The sequence below is a fragment of the Lepidochelys kempii genome, chromosome 14 (genome assembly GCF_965140265.1).
Source record: "Lepidochelys kempii isolate rLepKem1 chromosome 14, rLepKem1.hap2, whole genome shotgun sequence".
Lineage (NCBI taxonomy): Eukaryota > Metazoa > Chordata > Testudines > Cheloniidae > Lepidochelys > Lepidochelys kempii.
Window position 1 is genome coordinate 18,683,506 of NC_133269.1, and position 23,449 is coordinate 18,706,954.

The window sequence follows — 23,449 nt, forward strand, 5'->3', positions numbered from 1 at the left end:
TGCACACACGGTGATTATATGTGCACAGGCGTCCTGGATTTCTTCCAGAGGATGCTGGAGCTGGGGAGGAAGGAAAAACCCCTAATGTTTTCTTAAAGTGGTGTTGGTGAAAGTGTCAGACCAGCGGCCACGGAGACCAAAGTCCACCTATCCAGAGAAGAGACTGGGCACAGAAGGTGGCAGCACAAGTTTTCCAACACCAATAAGCTTCAGCCTTAATATGGAGGAGTCGCCTCCAGGGATGAGAAGGGAGTTCAGTTTCCTTGGCCCAGTCAGTCTGTGGCCTGGCCAGTGGTCTGAGAGAGGTGGCTGCACTGGACGGAGACCACCGTCTCACGTCAGCCACCAAAGAGCTCCCCAAAAAGAAAGAAGAGACTTTCCATTTGTACCTGCTGGGAGAAAGCTTTAGAGGGTCACTCTTTCCCTTCGCCAAAGAGGCCAAGTTTTCTCCATCTCCACAGACTCTGCCCCAAATGGGAAAGCCCTTTTGGGCTGCAAGACTAATTCTGTCTGTTGTGGTTTGCAAGGGGGCACATAATGATCATTCAGGAAGAGCCAGTTACTGTGTTGTAGTCAATAGCTCTGCTTCCAATGAGTGACTGATGGCAAGCAATGCCCCGGCTGAGGTTCACGGAGTCCAATTCTGTTCCAGCTGAGGTCAATGGGACTTTTACAGTTGACTTCAAGAGGAACAGGACTGGGCCTGTGTCTGTGAGCTGCAGTGCATGGAAACTCACAGCTAAGCTGGAGTTCAGGCAAGACAGGACATGCAAGAGGCAGCAGAAAGGAGCGAAGAAGAAAAGAAGTGAAGGTTTATTTGCTTCCATTTCCCTGCCTCACATTTACCCGTCTGCCATTAGCTCATCAGGGAATTATTCCCCACAGCCATATTTCCTTGTTTGACGTGATGCCTTTTGTCCGGTTCACTCAGGGCAGGCAGGGTGAAGGCAGGAACAAGGACCTTGCTCCCGGAGGGGGATTACACACCCAGTCAGCCTCCTAAACAGCAATTTTGGCTGCAGCTCTTCTTTATTTGACATCTCATTAAATTGCCTGGTGTTATGTACAAGCAGTAACTTACTGCTGGGCTGGAGTTCCCTGCTCTGTGAGCTGGTTCCTGAGAGGTATCAGGATGTCATGTTAGCTACGGCAGAACTTTTCCACTAGCTGGAAGGGAAAGCGATGCTATAATCGCATGCCCGGCCAATAACATAGCAGCTGATGTACCATGAGCTGCCAGTACTATCTCATACCATGCCAACAAAGCATACCAGTGCTATAGCGGACTGTCCTACCAATGCTACATCCACCCACCATGCTGATGCCCTGGAAGCCATGCCAACATCATAGCCACATGGCACACCGATGTGATAGCAGCATATTCTGCCAACATCACTGTAATACATATTGGCATCAGTATGGCAGCCATTAGGTTCCACTGAAGCAGTCCACCCACACTAGAGTCTTTGCGGCGAGCAATCCTGGGGCCTTGGAAGGATGCCTAATGGGGTATCACAGGTGAAGCACTCCTTGCCAGACTGATGCCCCCTCCTGGTCGTGCTGGGGATTAGCTCAAGGCCGACGCCCATGTCCACAGTCTGAACACTGGCACCGTCTCTGCTCCCGCCTGTGGCTCCTCTCTCAGCTCCCAGGACCACAGCATCCTCTTCTCTACTGAGCCCTCTGGCTAGGTTGTCGTCTGTGTTTCCCCTTTCCAGGGGTAGGTATCTCTGTCCATCTGTCCAGCCACTTCCCTAGTGGCAAGTCGGGGGGACCCAGATCCACCCATTACTCTAGGCACGAACCCAGGGCCCCTGTAAATAGCAACCTCCTGCTGCTCCTCTGAAACCTCTGTCAATGCAGCTCTATTCCCCTAAGCCACTTCCCCATGGCCCCGGCACCTTCTTCACCCCCACCTCAGGGCACTTCACTGCGCAGTCCCAGGAGCCAGCCAGAGCTCAGTCCAAGGTGCATACAGCTCTCTCGGCCCTCCAGGGTCGCAGTCCTCACTCCCTGGGCTCCCAACAGCAACTGAACTACTCGATCTGGCAGCTCACCTTTATATGGACCTGCTATGGGCCCTGATTGGCTGTTCCTCACAGCCCCTGTCCTATTGGCTGCTCCCCACGCAGCCTCCCTATGGCCCTATTAATCCCGTCTCTGCCAGCGTGGGGTGGATGCCCCATCACCTGGGGCTAAGACAAACAATACAGCAGCACACTTTAGTGATGTTTTTGGAGCATACCATGCCAGTGCCCTAGCAATATACAATGCCAGTGTCACAGCAGCGTCTCATGACACACCCGTGACTGAGAAGAATGTGGGTCTCCCTGAAAATGTGCAGGGATCAGAGTGGGCCATCTGGTCAGACATTGCTTAGTGTTTTGAGATAGGCTGGGAAGGTCGCTGACTTTAATGCTAAGAGGTAACAGACACAGGCTGGAAATGGGATGCTGGGAAGCGCATCTGTTCTGCTTTTCCCAGCATTTTTTAAATTTGAATTTTAATAGTGTTTAAAAGTTGAATCGCGTATTGAAAAGCTAGCTGGAGAGGCAGCATAGGCTCATGGCGAAGGCACTGTGCTGGGACTCAGGGGATGTGAATCTATTCTTGGCTTTGCCACTGTCCCGCGGTGCACCCTTGGGCAAGTCAGTTCCCTGCTCTGTGCCTCAGTTTCCCATCCTACCCGTTTCTGTCTCGTCTATTTACTTTGAAAGTGCTTTGGGGCAGGGACTGCCTTTTGCCAGGTGTTTGTGCAGGCTCTAGTGTGAGCGGTTGGAGCTGCCAGGTGCAATTGTAGGACGAATTACAAACACCACTGCTGAAAGTGCCGAGGGGCAGAGCCGGGGGAGCGGCGGGAGGGGAAGTGAGTCACGCAGGAAGTTCAGAGGTGTGCTTTTCAGTCTGTCAGCTCCAGTGGTGAAAGTCGTTGCCAGGCAGCATGTGTAAACATGACAGGGCAGCGTAGCTTTTGTTTACTGGCTGGAAAATGTGACTGTGTGGCACAGGCTAATCAGCTGCCTGAAACAATGGGCAAGTGTTTTCCTTGTGGGAACTGGATCCTATTTGTTTTCTCTTTTGTGTCTGGGTTTGGGGCAGGTATGGAGAGCGATTGACCTTTCAGATTACAAGCTTTCTCACAGATGTAAATTATGGCCTCTGTTAGCCCATGTGACTCACCAAACCAAGCCACAGAATTTGTTTCCAGTGCCCTGAAGATAAAGTACAAAGCTCCTTGTCTGTGCAACAACTATCAGCAGCTCCTAAATTAAGGGAAGACAAACTCCTGACATTCCCCTGGCTTTTCCCCCTCCTATAATTTCATAAAACTGACTCATTTCCAAGCAAGTTTAAAGTGTTTCAATACCCTCCTTCATCATTAGCCACGTCATCAGAGGGCTGGAACAGAGAGGGTTTAGATTGTAAGCCTTTTTTGGGATGGGAGCTGTCTCTTACTGTGAATTTGTATGGCAACGAACTCAATGGGGCCCTGATCGGTGCATCACCACACTCATGTAGATAATAAATAATATCATAATAGACAGGAGGAAAGCTCTGACTTCTCCCAGCACTGGGGAATTTCAGGGATTGTCCATGTAACAGTCCAGGACATTTTTTCCCCTGAAGAAGGGTATCATGTCTTTAAGGAGGCTACCCTCTGCTCCTCCCCCTAGTGGGAGGAGCCAAGCCTCGGGGACTCTGCAAATGAGCAAGCAACAAGTCAATATCGGGGAAGGCTGTTGGATGCATGTGGATTGACCCTTCAGCCTTGTAAAGTGAATGAGGCACCATCAGGAGATGGGACCAAACAAGGGCAGTAACTGCATGTCTGTGACATTGAAAGGCCATGAGAAAGGCCCAATGTACGTGGGTCACGCTTGTGGGAGGGAGTCTACAGGCAAATTCTGTCCCTAGTTACCTCCATGCATCCCCAGTGAGTGTAGTAGGGTAGCATGGGCAGAATTAGGGGCTTGTATAATTTCTGGGCCGCTTTAAGGCAGGATCGATGGTATATGAGTAGATGGAGTTCAGGTCCTTGGGCAATGTAAACACAGTGGATTTTATTATCAGGAGAAAGACTCCCAGATTAGGAGCTGTATGAAGCAAAGCAGTATGCGTGGCACTGCCAACCCCCAGTGTTCAGAAACCAGGAGTCAGGCTCCAAAACGATCAGGAGACTGGCTTAAAATCATGAGATTTTTACAGTCTAATACATCTGGGGTCTCTGGCAAGGGGTGGCTCAGCACCTCCTGTGTGTCGCGCATGGCGAACGGCTGCCCTTGAGTGATTGGAAAGTGTCCATTTCTGCAGACAGAAATTTACAATGCCCAGCGCAGAGCCCTGAAACAATTCCCAGCCGGTTCCAGGGCCAGGTTTCATCTGCTCAGGAGCTGGCTTGCCGTGGGGCTGGGTGATCCCCAAAGGCTCGATCCAGAGGCCCCTGCAATCGCTAGGAGTCATTCCACTGACTTCAAAGAGCCCTCAACCAGCTCAGCAGCTGCTTTTCTCCCCACATTCCCCCAGGAGGAGGTGAGAGCAGGGGGGTGCCTTGCTCCGTTTGTTTATGAGCTAGGCTAGGCATTCTGGCCTCACTGACTGGCTCCAGGGCTCAGCCTGCAAAGCCTAGCTCTGGGGGGGAACGATTTGTGGTGTCATTTATGTGAGTTTTAATTAAAACAACCCGATAGAGAAACTTCTGTATGTAATACAAACAATGAAAGGCAAAAAAATCACGCTATGAACCCCGTGCCTAGTTGCTCCTCCCCTGGCAGTTTAGCTAGTCAGGGCAGGCATTGGGCATGTTGCCAGGAAGATGATTATGCCACCATTGTTTCCTCAGGCTGGGAGGACTTGGGATGAAATCCTGGCCCCATTGAGGTTCATGGGAGCTTTGCCATTGAATTCAGCGGGGTCAGGATTTCAAACTCAATGGCCAGCAGGGACCTTAGACTCCCAGGAATGCCCCATGCACGGATGGGAGGCCAGACTGTCAGCTTCCCCTCCCGCAACCCTTATCGGTTTGCAAACTCCATGGCATTGTTTATGGGTGCTCAGCATTGGCCTAACTCTGCAACAGGAAGCACGGCTTGTGTATTTCTAAAGTCTCATGCCCAAAAATTACACCAGTGTCTGCAGCACCTGTTTGCAACCCTACAATAACAAACTAGGGCTCAAAGATATGCATTTAGAGTGTAAACTCTTTGGGGGCAAGGGCAGCCTTTTTTCCCCTGTGTTTGTTCAGTGCCTAGCACAATGGGGGCCTGGTCCAGGAGTGCAACAGCAACACAAATAATGGAAATAACAACTCGATATGAACATGGCTCAACACAACCCTGCAGTGAAAAGCCACGGTGGGAAACCCCAGCAACTCACAAGCAACCCTACAATAATAAACGAGTGCTCATGAAAAGCCATGTTAATTGTGAGAGGTCTCCACGTGGGTTGATGTCCCGGTGGCAGATCCTTTTTCGGGATCAGGATCTAACTGAGGCAAAGAATAACTCCAATCAGATCTGTTTTCTTAGTTGCTCAGATACCACAGTGATAAATATAGTGAAGATACTAGATAGACAAAGAGATAATGCAGACCGATTAGATTAAATAGCTCAGAAAAGGGATTCTGCTGAGAATGCCTTAGCACAGAATATCCAGGGTACGCAATTATCTGGGTCAGGTTGACTGAGCATCCAATGGTGCAACTGGTTAAGGGCACCGTTCCTGAGAAATAATGGGGTAACCTTTAATGTGTTTGAATGCACGTCACAGTGGCAGGCAGAGCTGTTCTTGGCAGAAATGATGGGTGGAAACAATGCCACCAGTTTGTTAATCTGCCCTGGCAGCGATGTAGTTTGCACTGAATTCTGTTTTCATACACTCGCTTATTGCAGCTAAAGACTGAGATCTGACCGCGCATGGTCATTAAAGATTTTCCAGGCTTTATACAGGCAAACTGTCTGCTGGGTCAATGGGTAAAGGAGAGAAGAACTGAGCTCTCAAGAGCCCCATGACACTTGCCCTGGGGGGAGGAACATTAATTTCAGAGGCCTGGCCAAATTCCATTCTGCGCCTCTAAAATCCCCATCTAATCTCAATTGGAAACAATCTCTCTCGCTTGCAGCCTCGGCGGCTGTGTGGTGTTGCTGTGCACCAGTAAACAGTTAGCACCATCCCTCTGGGGAGCTGGCTCTTTTGAAGGTGTGACCCTTAATTAGGTGCATAAATAGTAGTTGAGCTGCCCCTGGCTGTGGGTGCTGACCACGTGAAATCCGGCCCTCGGTGCCTCTGGAAAATCCGACCCTTGGAGTGAAAGCTTGCTATGCCATGCCACTGGAGAAATACAGTTCAGCTGATCATTATCAATGCTGCTCTGCTCAGCAAGGCCTCAGCTGACAAGGACCAAAGCAAATGATCTTAGTGTCCAATCTTTATTCTCCTACTGGGTCTAATACTTACCGCATGGTACAGCCAGAAACACTGGATCTAGTAGGAGCCTGATTCGTAGAGGCACCAAACACCTGCGGTCCCACTGGTCTGAATCACAGCTCAGCATCTCAGAATGATCAGACCCTAGTTCTATTAGGGTAGTGACCAGAGGCCCAAGTCAGGATTGGGGCCCCATTGTGTTGGGCACAGTACCAACCCACAGGAAAACACAGTCCCTTCCCCAATCATTTCCTGTCGAACTAAACTGCACAACTTCTATTTGCCTTTGGTATTATCACCTACTCAGAAGGAAACTGAGGCATGGGGGGTTGCTCAAGGCAAGGCTACAGAAAAAGTTCTTGGAATGTATTGGAGACAATTTTTTTATTTCAGAAGGTGGAGAAAGCTACTGGTGGGAGGCTGTTCTAGATTTGATTTTGACAAATAGGGAGGAACTGGTGGAGAATTTGAAAGTGGAAGGCAACTTGGGTGAAAGTGATCATGAAACGGTAGAGTTCATGATTCTAAGGCTGGGGTGGGCAAACTTTTTGGCCCGAGGGCCACATCTGCGTAGGGAAATTGTATGCAGGGCTGGGGCAGCGGGCTGGGGTGTGGGAGGCAGGGCGGGGTGTGGGAGGGGGTGTGATGCATAGGAAGGGGCTCAGGGCAAGGGATTGGGGCAGAGGAGAGGTGCAGGGTGTATGAGGGGGCTCAGGGAAGGGGGTTGGGGTGCAGGAGGGGTGCGGGGTGTGACGGGGCTTGGGGCAGGGAGTTGGGGTGCAGGAGGGGTGCAAGGTGCAGGCAGGGGGCTTAGGGCAGGGAATTGGGGGGCGGAGTGCAGGAGCGGTGTGGGCTCCAGCCTGGCGCCGCTTACCTAAAGCGGCTCTGGGGTGGCAGCAGCCAGGGCCTGCCTGCCTGCCCTGGCCCCACGCCCCGCCGCTCTGGGAAGCATCCGGCACCACGTCCCTGTGTGGCCCCTGGGGGAGGGAAGGGCATAGGGCTCTGAATGTTGCCCTTGCCACACCTCCAGATACCTCCCCCGAAGCTCCCATTAGCCTCGGTTCCCCGTTCCCGGCCAATGGGAGCTGCGGGGGGCAGTGCCTGGAGGCAAGGGCAACACACGGAGCCCTCCAGCTCCCCCTCCCCCGGGGCCGCAGGGATGTGGTGCCAGCTGCTTCTGAGAGTGGCATGGGGCCCGTGGCACCACTGGGGGCAGTCCCATGGGCCAGATCCAAAGCCCTGAGGGGCCGGATCCAGCCCACAGGCTGTAGTTTGCTCACCCCTGTTCTAAGGAATGGTAGGGGGAGAACAGCACAATAAAGACAGTGGCTTTCATGACAGCAGAGTTTAGCAAACTCAGGCAGCTGGTAGGTAAAATCCCATGGGAAGCAAGTCTAAGGGGAAAAACAATTGCAGACAGCTGGCAGTTTTTCAAAGAGACATTATTAAGGGCACAAGAGCAAACTATCCCACTGTGTAGGAAAGATAGGAAGTATGGCAAGAGACCCCCCCCTGGCTTAACCAGGAGCTCTTCAATGATCTAAAACTCAAAAAAGAGTCCTACAAAAAGTGGAAACTCAGTCAAATTACAAAGAATGAATATAAACAAATAATACAAGTATGTAGGGACAAAATTAGAAAAGCCAAGGCAAAAAACAACATCAAACTAGCTAGGGACATAAAAGGAGACAAGAAAACATTCTGCAAATACATTAGAAGCACGAAGAAGACCAAGGACAGAGTAGGCCTGTTACTCAATGAGGGGGGGAAGACAATAACAGAAAATGTGGAAATGGCAGAGGTGCTTAATGACTTCTTTGTTTTGGTTTTCATCAAGAAGGTTGGTGGCAATTGGACGTCTAACATAGTGAATATCAGTGAAAATGAGGTAGGATGAGAGTCTAAAATAAGGAAAGAACAAGTCAAAAATTACTTAGACAAGTTAGATGTCTTCAAATCACCAGGGCCTGATGAAATGCATCCTAGAATACTCAAGAAGCTGACTGAGGAGATATCTGAGCCATTAGCAATTATCTTTGAAAAGTCATGGAGGAGATGGGAAACATTCCAGAAGACTGAAAAAGGGCAAATACAGTGCCCATCTATAAAAAGGGAAATAAGGACAACCCCGGAAATTACGGAATTACAGCCCAGAAGGAAATAAAGACCAGTAATTCTGTACCAGGAAAGATAATGGAGCAAATAATTAAGCAATAAATTTGAAAACACCTAGAAGATAATAAGGTGATAAATAACAGTCACATGGATTTGTCAAGAACAAATCATGTCAAACCAACCTGATAGCTTTCTTTGACAGGGTAACAAGCCTTGTGGATGGGGGAAAGCGGTAGATGTGGTATATCTTGGCTTTAATAAGGCTTTTGATACTATCTTGTATGACCTTCTCATAAACAAACTAGGGAAATACAACCTAGGTGGAGCTACTATAAGGTGGGTGCATAACTGGTTGGAAAATCATTCCCAGGGAGTAGTTATCAGTGGTTCACAGTCATGCTGGAAGGGCATAAGGAGTGGGGTCCCGCAGGGATCGATTCATCAATGATTTAGATAATGGCATAGAGAGTAATTTATAAAGTCTGGTTTCAGAGTAACAGCCGTGTTAGTCTGTATTCGCAAAAAGAAAAGGAGTACTTGTGGCACCTTAGAGACTAACCAATTTATTTGAGCATGAGCTTTCGTGAGCTACAACTCACTTCATCGGATGCATACCATGGAGTCTGCTGCAGTTTCCACGGTATGCATCCGATGAAGTGACTGTAGCTCACGAAAGCTCATGCTCAAATAAATTGGTTAGTCTCGAAGGTGCCACAAGTACTCCTTTTCTTTTTATAAAGTCTGCAGACAATACCAAGCTGGGAGGGGTTGCAAGTGCTTTGGAGGATAGGATTAAAGTTCAAAATGATCTGGACAAACTGGAGACATGGTCTGAAGTAAATAGGATCAAATTCAGTAAGGAGAAATGCAAAGTACTCCACTTAGGAAGGAACAATCAGTTGCACACGTACAAAATGGGAAATGACTGCCTAGGAAGGAGTACTGCGGAAAGAGATCTGGGGGTCATAGTGGATCACAAGTTAAATATGAGTCACTGGTGTAACGCTGTTCCAAAAAAAGCAAACATCATTCTGGGATGTATTAGCAGGAGTATTGTAAGCAAGACATGTGAAGTAATTCTTCCTCTTTACTATGCGCTGATTAGGCCTCAACTGGAGTATTGTGTCCAGTTCTGTGCACCACATTTCAGGAAAGATGGGAACAAATTGGAGAAAGTCCAGAGAAGAGCAACAAAAATGATTAAAGGTCTAGAAAACATGACCTATGGGGGAAGATTGAAAAAATTGGGTTTGTTTAGTCTGGAGAAGAGAAGACTGAGAGGGGACATGATAACAGTTTTCAAGTACATAAAAGGTTGTTACAAGGAGGAGGGAGAAAAATTGTTCTTCTTAACCTCTGAGGATAGGACAAGAAGCAATGGACTTAAATTGCAGCAAGGGAGGTTTAGGTTGGACATTAGGAAAAACTTCCTAACTGAGTGGTTAAGCACTGGAATAAATTGCCTAGGGATGTTGTGGAATCTCCATCATTGGGGATTTTTAAGAGCAGGTTGGACAAACACCTGTCAGGGATGATCTAGATTATACTTAGTCCTGCCTTGACTGCAGGGGACTGGACTAGATGGCCTCTCATGGTCCCTTCCAGTTATATGATTCTGTGAAAGTCAAGATTATGCTGGAGCATGCTGGAGCTCCTGACTCCCCATCCAGAGCTCAGAACACAGCTCTCTTTCAATAACCTCTACATTTATTATAAGTACATTGATCATGAATGAACTATACAGGTATTTCTTCTGCATGCACCCTGTTAACAAGTCCATGGTTTATACAAGCGGCAAAGAGTCCTGTGGCACCTTATAGACTAACAGACATATTGGAGCATAAGCTTTCATGGGTGAATACCCACTTCATCGGATGCATGTAGTGGAAATTTCCAGAGACAGGTATAAATATGCTTCTATTTATAGTTGCCTCTGGAAATTTCCGCTACATGTATCTGACGAAGTGGGTATTCACCCTCGAAAGCTTATGCTCCAATACGTCTGTTAGTCTATAAGGTATCACAGGACTCTTTGCCGCTTATACAGATCCAGACTAACACGGCTATACCTCTGATAGTTTATACAGTGGCAGTACAAGCAGGAAACCCCTTGATCACCCACAGATGTTCTTCAGAAGGATTGAGAGCTACAGTATACAACCCAAGGGTCTGATCACATCCATGTGGGCAGACCCCTGTTGTGTGGAGCCCAACCAAAGCCTAGGCCTCTCCCTGTTAGCAGCAGCAGTGTCTTAGATGGAACCGTTCTGAGGTTCCTGTTCCGTTCAGGATGAGGAGTGTAATTGGCCACAGAGGGAAAGTTTTGGAAGATTTGTAAATCCCAGATTTTGTGCAAGTTTCCCCCCAATCCTGCTCAACCGGTGGGTCACATCCAGTTCCATGGGGGTAATTCAGGAGGTAATTAGGGCACTCGTTTTTCAAATATTCTCAGCATCATACACATTCCTTAAGCAATTCTTGCCAAGCTTGGAGGTCACCTGAAGGTCATTCCGCGTCAAGCCTCAGCCTCACCTCTCAGCATGAGCCTTGCTTGTCTATTGCCTTGTTGGCAATGCACATGGATCTGAGTAATGGAAAAGGGAGCACTATATCCTTAAAGAAACAGTATCCCCTAGAGAGGATCCCAGCACAACTGAAATATCTCAGGACAACTCTCTTCTTCCCACAGATCTGAAAAAACAAGTGTGAGGAGTTACAGTTGGTGTCATAGTGGGGGCTTCTTGTTCTTAAACCTGCCTTGTAAGATTCCTCCTGACGGCTGCAAAGGCCTTTATAGCCCCTCTCCCCTCCAGCCACCTCAGTATATTCAGGCCCAGCTCATTGCAGGGCTGAGCTGTGTATGCCTGCAGCTAAAGCACAAAGGTCTGAATGTCTGTTTATGGGTAAGAGATAAAGTATCTAAGGCAGTATCTCTAGCCCAACCACACCTACATGGCAAGAGTTCAAAAGCCACAGCAGATGTATATGATTTCCCTACACTGCCTCAGAAAATGTAAATCCTGCTTGGGCTGTGAATATCCCCACAGCAGGAAGATGCAGCAAAAGCATTACCGCGTGCCCAGCAGACACAGGGCCTGAGCCAAAGCCCAGTGAAATCAATGGGAGTCAAAGGGAGCGGGGCAAAGTCTGGTACCTCGGGAGACTGAATTTAAGCCCCATGGCCCCTCTCTATCCTCACAAATCATGTGAAACGTGCTTGTTGCTTCCTAATGTCGTAGCTTTGGGGCGTTCATTAGCTGGTCTCTCACAGCCGTACTCTTGCTTCTGGCCGAGAAGGCATTGTAGTTCAAATCCCACAACACAGTGCTGGGGGTTGCAGTGCTGGCAGAAAGGGGCCATCTTTTCAGCCGAGCCGTTTTGGCATGTTCCCTTCCATCTCTCATTAGTACTGACTTTCCCTGTCAAACAAGTCCTGATAGTCTGCACAATCAGTGAGCGGCAGTAACCTTTCTTTGTAAAGCCAGCGGGATTCCCTGTGACCATCCCAAAAGAAAACCATACATCTACCAAGATTTGTAATGCTATCCAATTTATAAGCTTAAGCAGGCTTGGGTCTGGAGGGGAGACCACCAAAGAAACCTACGGATGGTAGTGATTCAGTATGTGACCCTCTTCCTTCCGCATCAGCAAAGAGACAAGCCCCCAAAAGGACATTATGGGGAGCTGTACTCACTTTGAATTCTAATCCTGTCCTCCAAAGCGCTAGCCTTTTGGCTGAGTTATACACAAGGTCTGATTATGTACAGTCAAGATCAAGTCCACTGTGCCTTTTCATAGAAATGTAGGACTGGAAGGGACCTCGAGAGCTCCTCTGATCCAGTCTCCTGCACTGAGGCAGGACTAAGCATTATCTAGACCATCCTTGACAGGTGTTTGTCTAAACCTCTTCTTAACAACCTCCAGTCACAGAGGTTCTTGACCCTCTCTAGGTAATTTGTTCCAATGCTTAGCTACCCCCACAGTTAGGAAGTTTTTCCTAATGTCTAATCTAAATCTCTCTTGCTGCAGTTTAAGCCCATTGCTTCTTGTCCTGTCCTGAGTGGATAAGGAGAACAATTTATCACCCTCCTCTTTATAACAGCCTTTTACGTATTTGAAGACTGTTATCATGTCCCTCCTCAGTCTTCTCTTCTCCAGACTAAACAAATCCAGTTTTTTTCCCCAATCTTTCTTCGTAGGTTGTGTTTTCTAGACCTTTAATCATTTATGTTGCTCTCCTCTGGACTTTCTCCAATTTGTCCACGTCCTTCCTGAAATGTGATGCCCAGAACTGGACATAATACTCCAGTTGAGGCTTTATCCATGCTGAGTACATTTGAAGAATTACTTCTTATATCTTGAGTACAAGACTCCTGCCAATACATCCCAGAACGATGTTTGCTTTTTTTGCAATAGTGTTACACTGTTGGCTCATATTTAGTTTGTGATCAATTATAACCTCCAGATCCTTTTCTGCAGTACTCCCTCCTAGGCAGTCATTTCCCATTTTGTATGTGTGCAACTGATTGTTCCTTCCAAAGTGTAGTAATTTGTATTTGTCCTTATTGAATTTCATCCTATTTATTTCAGATCATTTCTCCAGTTTGTCCAGATCATTTTGAATTCTAATCCTGTCTTCTAAAATGCTTGCAACCCTTCTCAGACTGGCATCTTCTGCAAATTTTATACGTGTACCCTCTATGCCATTATCCCAATCATTTATGAAAATACTGAATAGAACCGGACCCAGGACAGATCCCTGTGGGACTTGACTTAATATGCCCTTCCAGCTTTTCTATGAACCCATTGACAGCTATTCTTGAGTATGGTTTTGCAACCAGTTGTGCACCCACCTTTATAGCAGGTTAATCTAGACTATATTGCCCTAATTTGTTTATGAGAAGGTCATGTGAGAAAGCATCAAAAGCCTTACTAAAATCAAGCTTTAACACATCTACTGCTTCCCCCATCCACAAGGCTTGTTACCCTGTCAAAGAAGGATATTAGGTTGGTTTGACATGATTTGTTCTTGACAATTCCATGTTGACTGTTACTTAGCACCTTCTCTTCTAAGTGCTTATAAACTGACTGTTTGATTATTTGCTCCATTATCTTTCCAGGTACTGAAGTGAAGATGACTGGCCTGTAATTCCCTGGGTTGTTATTATTCCTCATTTTATCGATAGGTATTATACTTGCTCTTTTCCAGTCCTCTGGGATCTCTCCTGTCCTCCACGAGTTCTCAAAGATAATCGCTAATGGCTCCGAAATTGCTTCAGCCAGTTCCGTAAGTATATTAGGATGTATTTCATCAGGCCCTGCTGACATGAAGACATCTAACTTGTCTAAATCATTCTTAACTTGTTCCATTTTAGCTTCAGATCCTACCCCATGTACACTGATGTTCACTGTGTTAGTCGTCTGATCACTGCTAACCTTTTTGATGAAAATGGAGACAAAAAAAGACATTTAACACTTCAGCCATTGCTGTGTTTTCTGCATTGTCTTTCCCTCTGCATTGAGTAAAGGGTCTACTCTGTCCTTGGACTTCCTCTTGTTTCTAATGTATTTGTAAAATGTTTTCTTGTTATCCTTTGTGTCCCTAATCTCATCTTGTGCCATGGCCTTTCTAATTTTGTCCCTACATGCTTGTGTTGTTGTTTTTTATATTAATCTTTCACAACTTGACCTAGTTTCCACTTTTCATGTAATTCTTTTTTGAGCTTCAGGGTATTGAAGATATCTTTATTAAGCCAGGATGGTGTCTGGCATTGGGATAGTCTGTTCTTGTGCCCTTAATACTATCTCTTTAAAAAACTGTCAACTCTCCTGAACCCTTTTTTCCCTTAGACTTGCTTCCCGTGGGATCTTACCTACCAATTTTCTGAGTTTGCTAAAGTCTGCCTTCTTGAAGTCCTTCGCCTTTTTTCTGCTGTTTTCCCTCCTACCATTCCTTAGAATCATGAATTCTATCATTTCATGGTCACTTTCGCCCAGACTGCCTTTCACCTTCAAATTCTCAACCAGTTCCTCCCTGTCTGTCAGAATCAAATCTAGAACAACCTCTCCCCTAGTCGCTTTCTCCACCTTCTGTAATAAAAAGTTGTCTCCAAAGCATTGTGAGAATGTAAGTGGGGGTTTCAACCCTAGTGTCCTGGCCAAATTCCAACCCACGCAATTACATTCTGCCTCCCTAACCTTCCTCTTGTTGTACCTTCCTCTATATTGAACAATATAAACTTCCCTTCCTTTTTTAAACAACTGCCATGTTCCAGCCCAGAAGTGGCTGCATCTTTGTGATGAGCAAAGTGTTTCTAAAATCCCTTTTGGATGAAAGGTACTAAACAAATATCAAAGCCGAACCCTACTGTAGTTATCTGGAATTGTGCTCACTGGGGCAGTCTGATGAGCTACACATCTCACTAATGCCAGAAGATTTGCAGTCTCTCAGGGTTACCCCACCACACATCAGTACAAAGCAAACATGACAGTCCAGGACACTCAGCTTCAATAGCAAGCAGCCACAATTTCAGCTCATTGGACACTGACAAGGCTCCTTAAGGTATGGGATTAAAATATGTAATGCTCATATTCAGCCCTGCTGTGCAAAGTAGAACATATGTGTTGTCTAGTATTTGGGAGGCGTCAGGAGGCATCAGAAAGGGGTTGCAACCCATCAGATGTTTTTCTATCTATGCCTTTCTAACAGGCCCATCTCTGTGGTGTCTGTGTGCCATGTTTTGCCATTGTTAGCTGCCCATCTCACATAAAATCTATTGGGCCAGATCTTCCATAGAGATAAATCAGCGTGGTTGCAATGGAGATGCACCAGCTAACACCAGCTGAGGACCTGGCCCATTATTTTTAGGAGCAAGGAGGTATTACGAATCCCTTCTCCCATCCTGGTGTCTGCACCTTCTTTATGCCCTGATCCTACCCTTGAAATAACCCTCCACTTTCTATGCTCCACACATTCCCCCATGAAACACACTTCTTTTGCCCTGCTTTCTCACACTCAGGAAGAGTGGTCGCTGCGACTGCCCTCATGCCATGTCTTGCTGTACTGTAGCAGTCATATCTAGCTTGTCAAACTGCCCAAGGCAATGGCCCATCTAAATGACATGCTTTGTAAGGCATGGTGCTATATTAATAATAATACTTTCACCAGCTATGGGTCTCAACATGTAAAGTCAGAATAAAACCACCAGAACAGTCTGCTGATTGACACCAATAAGATATATATTTTAGGGGGTGGGAGCTTGAGACTGAACACACACCAATAGAAACGTTCTGAACGGACAGAAGCATTGGAGTAATCCGAGGCATTTCCATTGGGGAGCTCTGAAGACAAAGCACTGAATCCAGCTTGCTCCTGTGGTTTATGAGGTCATCCAAGCCCCCAGAAGGGATTCGAGTTGGCTGTTATGTGGCTTCAATAAGTCACAGTATTTTGGCCACTCCATAAAGCAACGAAATACCAGCGAAGAAGCTCACCCACGCAATGGTCCAACAAGGAATGTGACTCCGGCTCCTTGGAAGAGACCGGCATGTAGAAAACAGCCCACATTCTGCAGGCAGTCACATCCAGCCTGCCCCACTGAAGTCACTGAGGTAGCAAGGGTGTAAGTGAGCAGAATTTGGCTTAAGGAATTTAAAGGCACAGGCTGCTGGCTGCAGCAGGAGTGGAACTCAGCTGTCAAGGGGAAGATATGCCTAAGTGCTAGCAGGGACCCTAACTGCAGCGTGTCAGCTGGGTAACTGATTGGTCTTTCACAGGGGATTTGCCCTCACCGTCACCCACTGATCACTTATTCCAACGATTTGTTAGTTTGACCTTACAGGAAGTGTCAGGAATCCATGCTAACTTTAGCCACTCCCCTCACATTGTACCAGCGGCAGCTCTTTGTGAGCAGTGGCTTGGCAACTCTTTCAGAAGCTGCCAACGCCAGGCTTCCACAGGGCTCGCAGGGCTCTGCTCTAATGGGAAGGCTGAAGATGAGAGGAGAGGAGCTGTAACATCGGACTGCTCCTCGGCTGGTGACTCAGCTTCCAGGAGGCAGAAGATGACCTTGGCAGGACTGTAACCAGCTGCAGCCCCACCGCTGCCATTCACCTACAATGGCTGTCCCCACAGGAGCGAGTGCGAAAGAGCCTGCATTGACTTGGAGTAGAGCTGGGGAGTGGAGCAGGATGGGATAGCGGGCACTGACTCAGACCCACACCACCCTCCCGTGGCTCTGGTTCATTCAGTTCACAGCACACATACTATTAGCGTCCCTTACAACAGGAAATGCAGCCGGTAACTTAGGCACCACTTTGCTTTTTAGAGTCCCTCTTTTGTTCCAAGATGACCGTCTTTGCCGTTCCTTGTGGCATGTGCTGTCACAGTGACGTGTGGGTCACAGGAACTGCATTCACAGACATTTCCAGCGGGCTGGCACAACCTGCCTCCCTGGGTTTGCTCTGGGTTTCTTAAGCCTTTTCCATTGATCAAAGACTTTCATTTATAGGCAACAAAACAGCGTCTCTCCTCCGACAGAGAGAAGTGGAGCAAGAGGGGCTTGTATGTGCCATACTGTTATTTTTAAGTGTTGGGTTCGTACACACACACAGCTGACTGATGCAAGAACACCCGGCAGCCACCAAACCAGGGCCCGCTTTGCTCACCTGAGTGTACTGACTTCTTCATGCTGCCACCGTCGCGGACGTTACATAGGAACAAAATTCCGTGCCGGGATGGCTTTCCAAGTTGCTCCTGCGACTAATCCCCAGGGTGATGTGTGACTGGCTTAGTCCTGTTGTTCCCGCAGGCAGGGATCAGCCAGGGGAAGTGCACTCCTCCTGCACACTGGCTCCACACAACCCGGAGCTCCAGCGGAGGGGCAGCCCAGCACACTCCCAGCAATTAGAACACACCTTTCCTAATCTGATGTTCAGTTCTGGGCCGTTCCAACTGCGCTGACATTGGCAGGGGAAGGAGGAGAGCTCAGCCTCCCTGGTGGGTTAACCTTTTCCCCTCCAAACACAAATGCACTCTGCAGAATATTTCTGCCAGCTCCTGGGCCTGGAACCTCCCGTAGATTGAATCTGTGCAGCCAGGAACAAAATCTACCTGAGTTTCTTCCTTTAAGCCCCGAGCCACCCCACCGCCGTTGACTCAGCCCCTCCCCGTCTGTGTGGGGCAGGATCACCCCAGTTCTAGGGAGAAGCAGTTTCTAGTTCAAAGTGCATTGCTGGCCTGTCAGCCTGATTAGTGTAAACATCTCCTCTTCGTTCTCCAAACCCGCATGGAGAGGCAAGGCTGCCAGGCAAGTGCAGCATTTGCTTAGCCTCCCGCCGTGGGGTTGTGTGTGTGCGTGCGTGTGTGTCACAGTGTGTGTGCGTGTGTGTGTAACCGAACCATTCACCACACCGAAGAGAAGCAGCGCAACAGCCAGCCACATACCAGACAACCAGCTTCACAAAGCGGAGGGAGATTCTCCCCCCTCACACACAGGTCCACTCATCGCCCTTCAGAGCATCTGGGGAGAGGGAAGGCTCGAGTCTGACACATGGTCTGGGTGTCTCAGGAGCCCAGAGACGAGACACATGCTTCCGATTACTGGCCATGTGAAGTGCATGCTGGGTAATTAGTAGTCAGGCAAACATGCCGAAGGCATTATTAGCACAGAAAGAGGAGAACATTAAGAAGAAAAGGCCAAAGAACTGGATTCTGCCCCATGGAATTGGACTCTTTATGGAGTTAGGTCAATGGAAAATTCCCATTGACACCGAGACTCACTCAGCAGGAGGAAAGGTGACAGAACCTCCTCCCAAAGCCTTGTCTACATGAGAAAGTTGCACTGGTTTAACAAGAGGTGCAATTTTGAAACTGATTTGGTTAAACTGGTGCAAGCCCCTGTATGGATGTTCTTATTTCAGCTCAGAGTGACGTATTTCCATTTGGCTTAAGCCTATTAGGATCTGGTTTAAACTAAAAGAATATAAGCCAGATTTAAACTGAATTAAGCATGTCTACACGGTGGTTTGCACAGGTTTAATTGAAGTGGTTTAAACACTAATTTAAGTTAAACTGGCACAACTTTCTCATGTAGACAAGGCCTGAAATAAAAATGATGCTGTGGGAGGACTGACTAGCTCCTAGCTACAGTTTTTCACCTCTAGGCCACCAGTTTGAATCCAGCTCCAACCATTAGTTATTACCAGCTGATGGCTGTTTGGTGCCCTGTGTGAAATGAGTTTCTTGGGTCTCAGTCCAGGTTCCCCATGGGCAAGTGTCCACACCACACAACCCACCATCATAGCCAGCTCTAATTCCCGTCTCAGGAGAGCAGTTGAGGATTGAATGGGCCATGGAGCTTTAGCTGCCCTCTAACCCTCAGAAGTACTTGCATGTGTTGTGAAGGAAGCTGCTGAACCAGCAACTTTCACCAGCACTGGATTTGCACGAAGTAGTAAAATATTGACATTGTGGTTTGCAAAAGGCCCCCTCACCATGTTGTTGGCTGTGTGGCCACTGCCCTTAAAAGCCCCCTCCCCCACCCCTTCCTGGGACTGCGTAAGCACGTGTCTCATTACTGAGAGCCCAGGGCCATCCCTGTTGTATTCAGCAATCCAGAGGACAGGTGACTCACCTTCTTGCTTTTACTCCCACTGTAATATCCTGCAAGGAAGTCTGTTGCTTTGCAAGCTTGCCTGGCACAGGGTGGGTGTGCTCTGATCCTGGCATTACATGAGGACACGGAGAGACCAGTAGCCCATCCCATCATTAAACAGCAATACCTAGCTCTTCTACAGAACAAATCTCAAAGTGCTTTACAAGTCATTAGCTCCATTTTACAGGTGAGAAACCGAGGCACAGAGAGGTGCAGTGACTTGCCCAACGTCATACAATGGGCCAAGGCCAATGATGAAGCCAGGAAGACAATCCACAGCTTGCTTGGTTGAATGCTAATCAAATATCCTACCGTCTGGGGTACCCCCCTTGTCTCTGCACCTCTGGTTATATTCACAGACATGGCTGATTCAAATACTATCATACTCACATAGAAACGTTTTGCAGAAGGTTCAGGGACAATTTACAGCTCCTCTCACATATTTGCATGTGTGTATGTGTGTACAATTGTGTGTGTGGGGGACATGCAATTAGGTGTGCACAATTGTGTGTGTGTGTGTGCAATTGTGCATGCATGGTCATGTGATTGTGTGTGTGCTCAGTCATGTGTGCATATGATTATGTGCATCTGTGTGTTTGACTATGTATGTGTGTGCATGTGTGCAGAGCAGCTGCTCGACTGCACAAACACAAACAGCAAACTGTGGGGCAAGGTCTCTAGTGCAGGGCCAAATAAACGTGAAGAACTAGAAAATGGCTGGAGGGATTTTTTTATGAAACATCCATCAGACAAAAAATCCTTTTCTTGAACTGCCTGGGCCTCCGAATTATCCAGAGAGTCAGTAGTTTTGCTTGGAAAGGCAGGTTAATGTTTAATCCAATACAGAGCCCTCAAGCTGCAAATAGGTAAGTCATTTATAGCTCTTTTCTGTTCCCTAAGATAAGTGAGGGAATTTATTGCTCTTGAAAGGGGCAGGATTCAGAGTCCTGGCTTGCTCCAGACACAGTGCAGGCCCGACACTGTCTGGGTGAGCGTCCCACACATGCAGCTCTGCCAAAACACCTCAGGCCTGAAGGGCAGCGCCTCTGATGTCCCAGTCCTGGGCCCCCATCAGCTCTGCCAAAGCACTTTGCTCCTAGCCTGGAGCACCCCTGTTACTGCAGTTGTGGGCCCCCAGGCAGCCCTGCTAATGCACCTCACTCCTGACCTGCAATGCTCCTGGCATTGCCAATCTTAGTCCATCCTCCCCATTCCCAGCGCTGCCAATCCACCTCAGGTCTCATCAGTAGGAACCCCGCCCCCCGGCTATTCCAGTGCAGACTGTAACCAAAATTCAAAACCTTGACATTCTTCATGACATGGAATGCTTCTTTTCCAGCCAGCCAGCCAGCCTTGTGAGCCTTTAGTGCTGGTATCGCGTTTGAAGATGCTGCACGCTATCCAATCATTGTGGCTATTATTAGGAACAGGAAAAGGTTAACCGAGGCTACCATGAGCAAGGAAAGGCAGCAGGAGCTGCATTTAGGGAATAGGATGAGGCTCAGCAGGGCTCAGGGGAAGAGATTTTGTGGAGCAGGGCCCTGTTCCATCAGGCTGGCTGTTCTGCCACCAGTCAGGGAGGGAGGTGGGAGTGAGTAGAAGCCAGCGGAATGAGGGGCAAGCAGGAGAAAGGCACAATAGGGCCAAGGGAAGGGGTGCATGGGTTGAACAAGCCAGCAGCAGGCCAGGCCTCATCAACTTCTTTGGGGAAAAATATTCCTGACAAATGTAAAGGTGGAAACTAGAGTGATGGGGCCATAAATCGGCCGCATCCCCCTCTCCAGCGCTCTGTTTGTTTTACGTCTGATCCTGCCAGCTTCGTACAGTTGCACAGTCGCTCTGCCGTGGCTGCATGGCTGGAGGGCGCCTGGAAAGTTTTCCATCCAGCACACTCTTCCCTGTTTGGCCGAGCAGCAGGGGAAAGGGCAGCTGCCAACCCAAACAGTAGGTGAGCTGTGCCATCCACCCACTGGCTGGAGAGAGAGAGACACCCAGGGAAAAGAAAGTCAAGCAAAGCCTTTGAACTGGGAGTGAAGGGAGTGGGACCATACGGAGATGGGAGCTTGTGGCTTTGGCAGAAATTGGCTCCAGCGTGAGCTCGCTGGGAGGGACGGAGGGACAGCCTCAGTGCTGATGGATGTGCAGCGGAGTGCTGACTCCTCCTGTGCACTTCGTACGTCCAGCAGCCGGGAGGCACTGAGTCAGCAGAAGGGGCCAGCCAGGCAAATCACTGGCTGGAATAGGATCCCGGCTGGTTTCCTGGCTGCAAAGAAACGGACTTTCAGGGTAGTTTGCTCCCTGCTGGAGGCATGATGTTTCCACGCCAAGGGGAAGTTGCTTGCGACTGAGGCCAAGCCCAGAGAATGGCCAGCACTGGGAACATCTGGTACCTGCACTCCCAAGAATCAGAGCCTCTACCCTCCTCATCCTACAGCTAGCACTCAGAGCACCAGCTATCCCTTTCTGTTGCAGAGAGACCCCCTCTGCCGATAGCACAGTCTCCCTGCCTAAGCCAGTACCAGCACCAAACACCCCCCTAGCCCTGGCTGCTTTCCTGGCTTCTCAGAATCCTAGTAATAACACTGGGAGCTTGACAGCTTCAGAGCCCTGCCTAAACGGTAGTGAATTAACCCTGCAGTGAACTAAGGCTAGCATTGTCCCCATTTCACAGAAGGGCAAACTGAAGCACAGAAGCTAGCCCGGGGTCCTAGCAAGAGTCACTTTCAGACCTAGAAGTAGGAGCACCGACGTTCATTTTCGCCCACCCAGCTAACTTTCTAGTTGCTGTCACATTTCGCCTGGTTCTCCCTCTGAGCCCTTGGAGGTGGATAACTGAGACACCTGGCTTCAGAGCGTTACCAAAAGGCCATTCCAATTGAAGAATTTCTGAGAACATTCCTGTAACAGCTAGTCTGTGGCATGTGCAATTTACACGATGAAGAGGTCTAGAGGGTTGATTGGCACTCGCCTGGCACGGCCTCCATAACTCATGCATCACTCCAGCAGTTGGGAGTGAGACAGCCAGAGTCATGCCAAGAACACTGTTATGCTGCAGCATACTAGCTATGTGTGTATATTTTTATATAAATTATATACTCACACCCACAGCTGGCTTGCTATGGCAGACATGGCAGGAAGGGGAGGGGTAAAAGTTTAATTGGCCAGAGTTTGGGATGGCTACAATATTCCTGTCTGGGGAAGCCAAGTGAGTCAAAGAAATGAGGCTGTCAAAGATGCATGCTAATGATGGTATAATGCCTTGTGGTCTAGCGCACCAGAGGCCTGGGTTCAATTTCCTGCTCTGCCACACACTCCCTGTGTGATGTTGAGCAAGTCACTTAGCCTCTCTGTGCCTCAGTTCCCCACCTGTACAATGTGGATAACAGCCCTGCCGTGTCCCACAGGAGTATTGTGAGGTGTTGAGATAGACATTAGTCTTTGTGTATGTTATATGTAACTCTACACATAAGAATGGCCATTCTGGGCCAGGTCAGTGGTCCATCCAGTCCAGTATCCTGTCCTCTTGCAATGGTCAGTGGCAGACATGTTAGAGGGAATGAACAGAACAGGGCAATTACAGAGTGATCTATCCTCTATCGTACAGTCCTAGCTTCTGGCACTCAGAGGCTTAGGGACACCCACAGCATGTGGTTGCAGCCTGGCCATCTTGGCTAATAGCCATTGATGGACTCATCCTCCATGAACTTATCTAATGTATTATTGAACCCATTTGTACTCTTGGCCTTCACAACATCCCCTGGCAACGAGTTCCACAGGTTGACTGTGCGCTGGGTAAAGAAGTCCTTTCTTACGTTTGTTTTAAAACTTGCTGCCTATTAATTGTATTGGGTGGCCCTTGGTTCTTGTGTTCTCTGAAAGGGGTAAGTAACACTTCCTTATTCACGTTCTCCACACCATTCAGAATCTTCTAGACCTCTATCATATCCCCCATTAGTTGTCTCTTTTCTAAGCGAAACAGTCCCAGTCTTTTTAATCTCTCCTCATATGGAAGCTGTTGCATATCTTTGCAGAGATAGTGCAACCAGAACTGAACACAGTATTCAATGTGTGGATGGACCATGGCTTTATATAGTGGCATTATGATATTTTCTGTCTTATTATCTATCCCTCTCCTAATAGTTCTTAACATTGTTTGCTTTTCTGACTGTTGCTGAACACTGAGCAGACGTTTTCAGAGAACTATCCACAATGACTCCAAAATCTTTCTTCAGTGGTAACAGCTGATTTAGACCCCA

The 23,449-nt window shown here is 48.1% G+C and overlaps 1 protein-coding gene across 1 annotated transcript in view; it reads right to left on the reverse strand.

The window, feature by feature from the left end:
• Positions 1–17,407, reverse strand: part of SEPTIN9 (septin 9) — a 260,220-nt gene extending 242,813 nt beyond the window's left edge. Inside the window, exon 1 of the mRNA XM_073312122.1 lies at positions 17,206–17,407. Within this exon, the coding sequence (XP_073168223.1) occupies positions 17,206–17,227 (22 nt within the window). The 5' untranslated portion in view covers positions 17,228–17,407. The remainder of the gene's footprint in view (positions 1–17,205) is intronic.
• Positions 17,408–23,449: the final 6,042 nt, after the last annotated feature.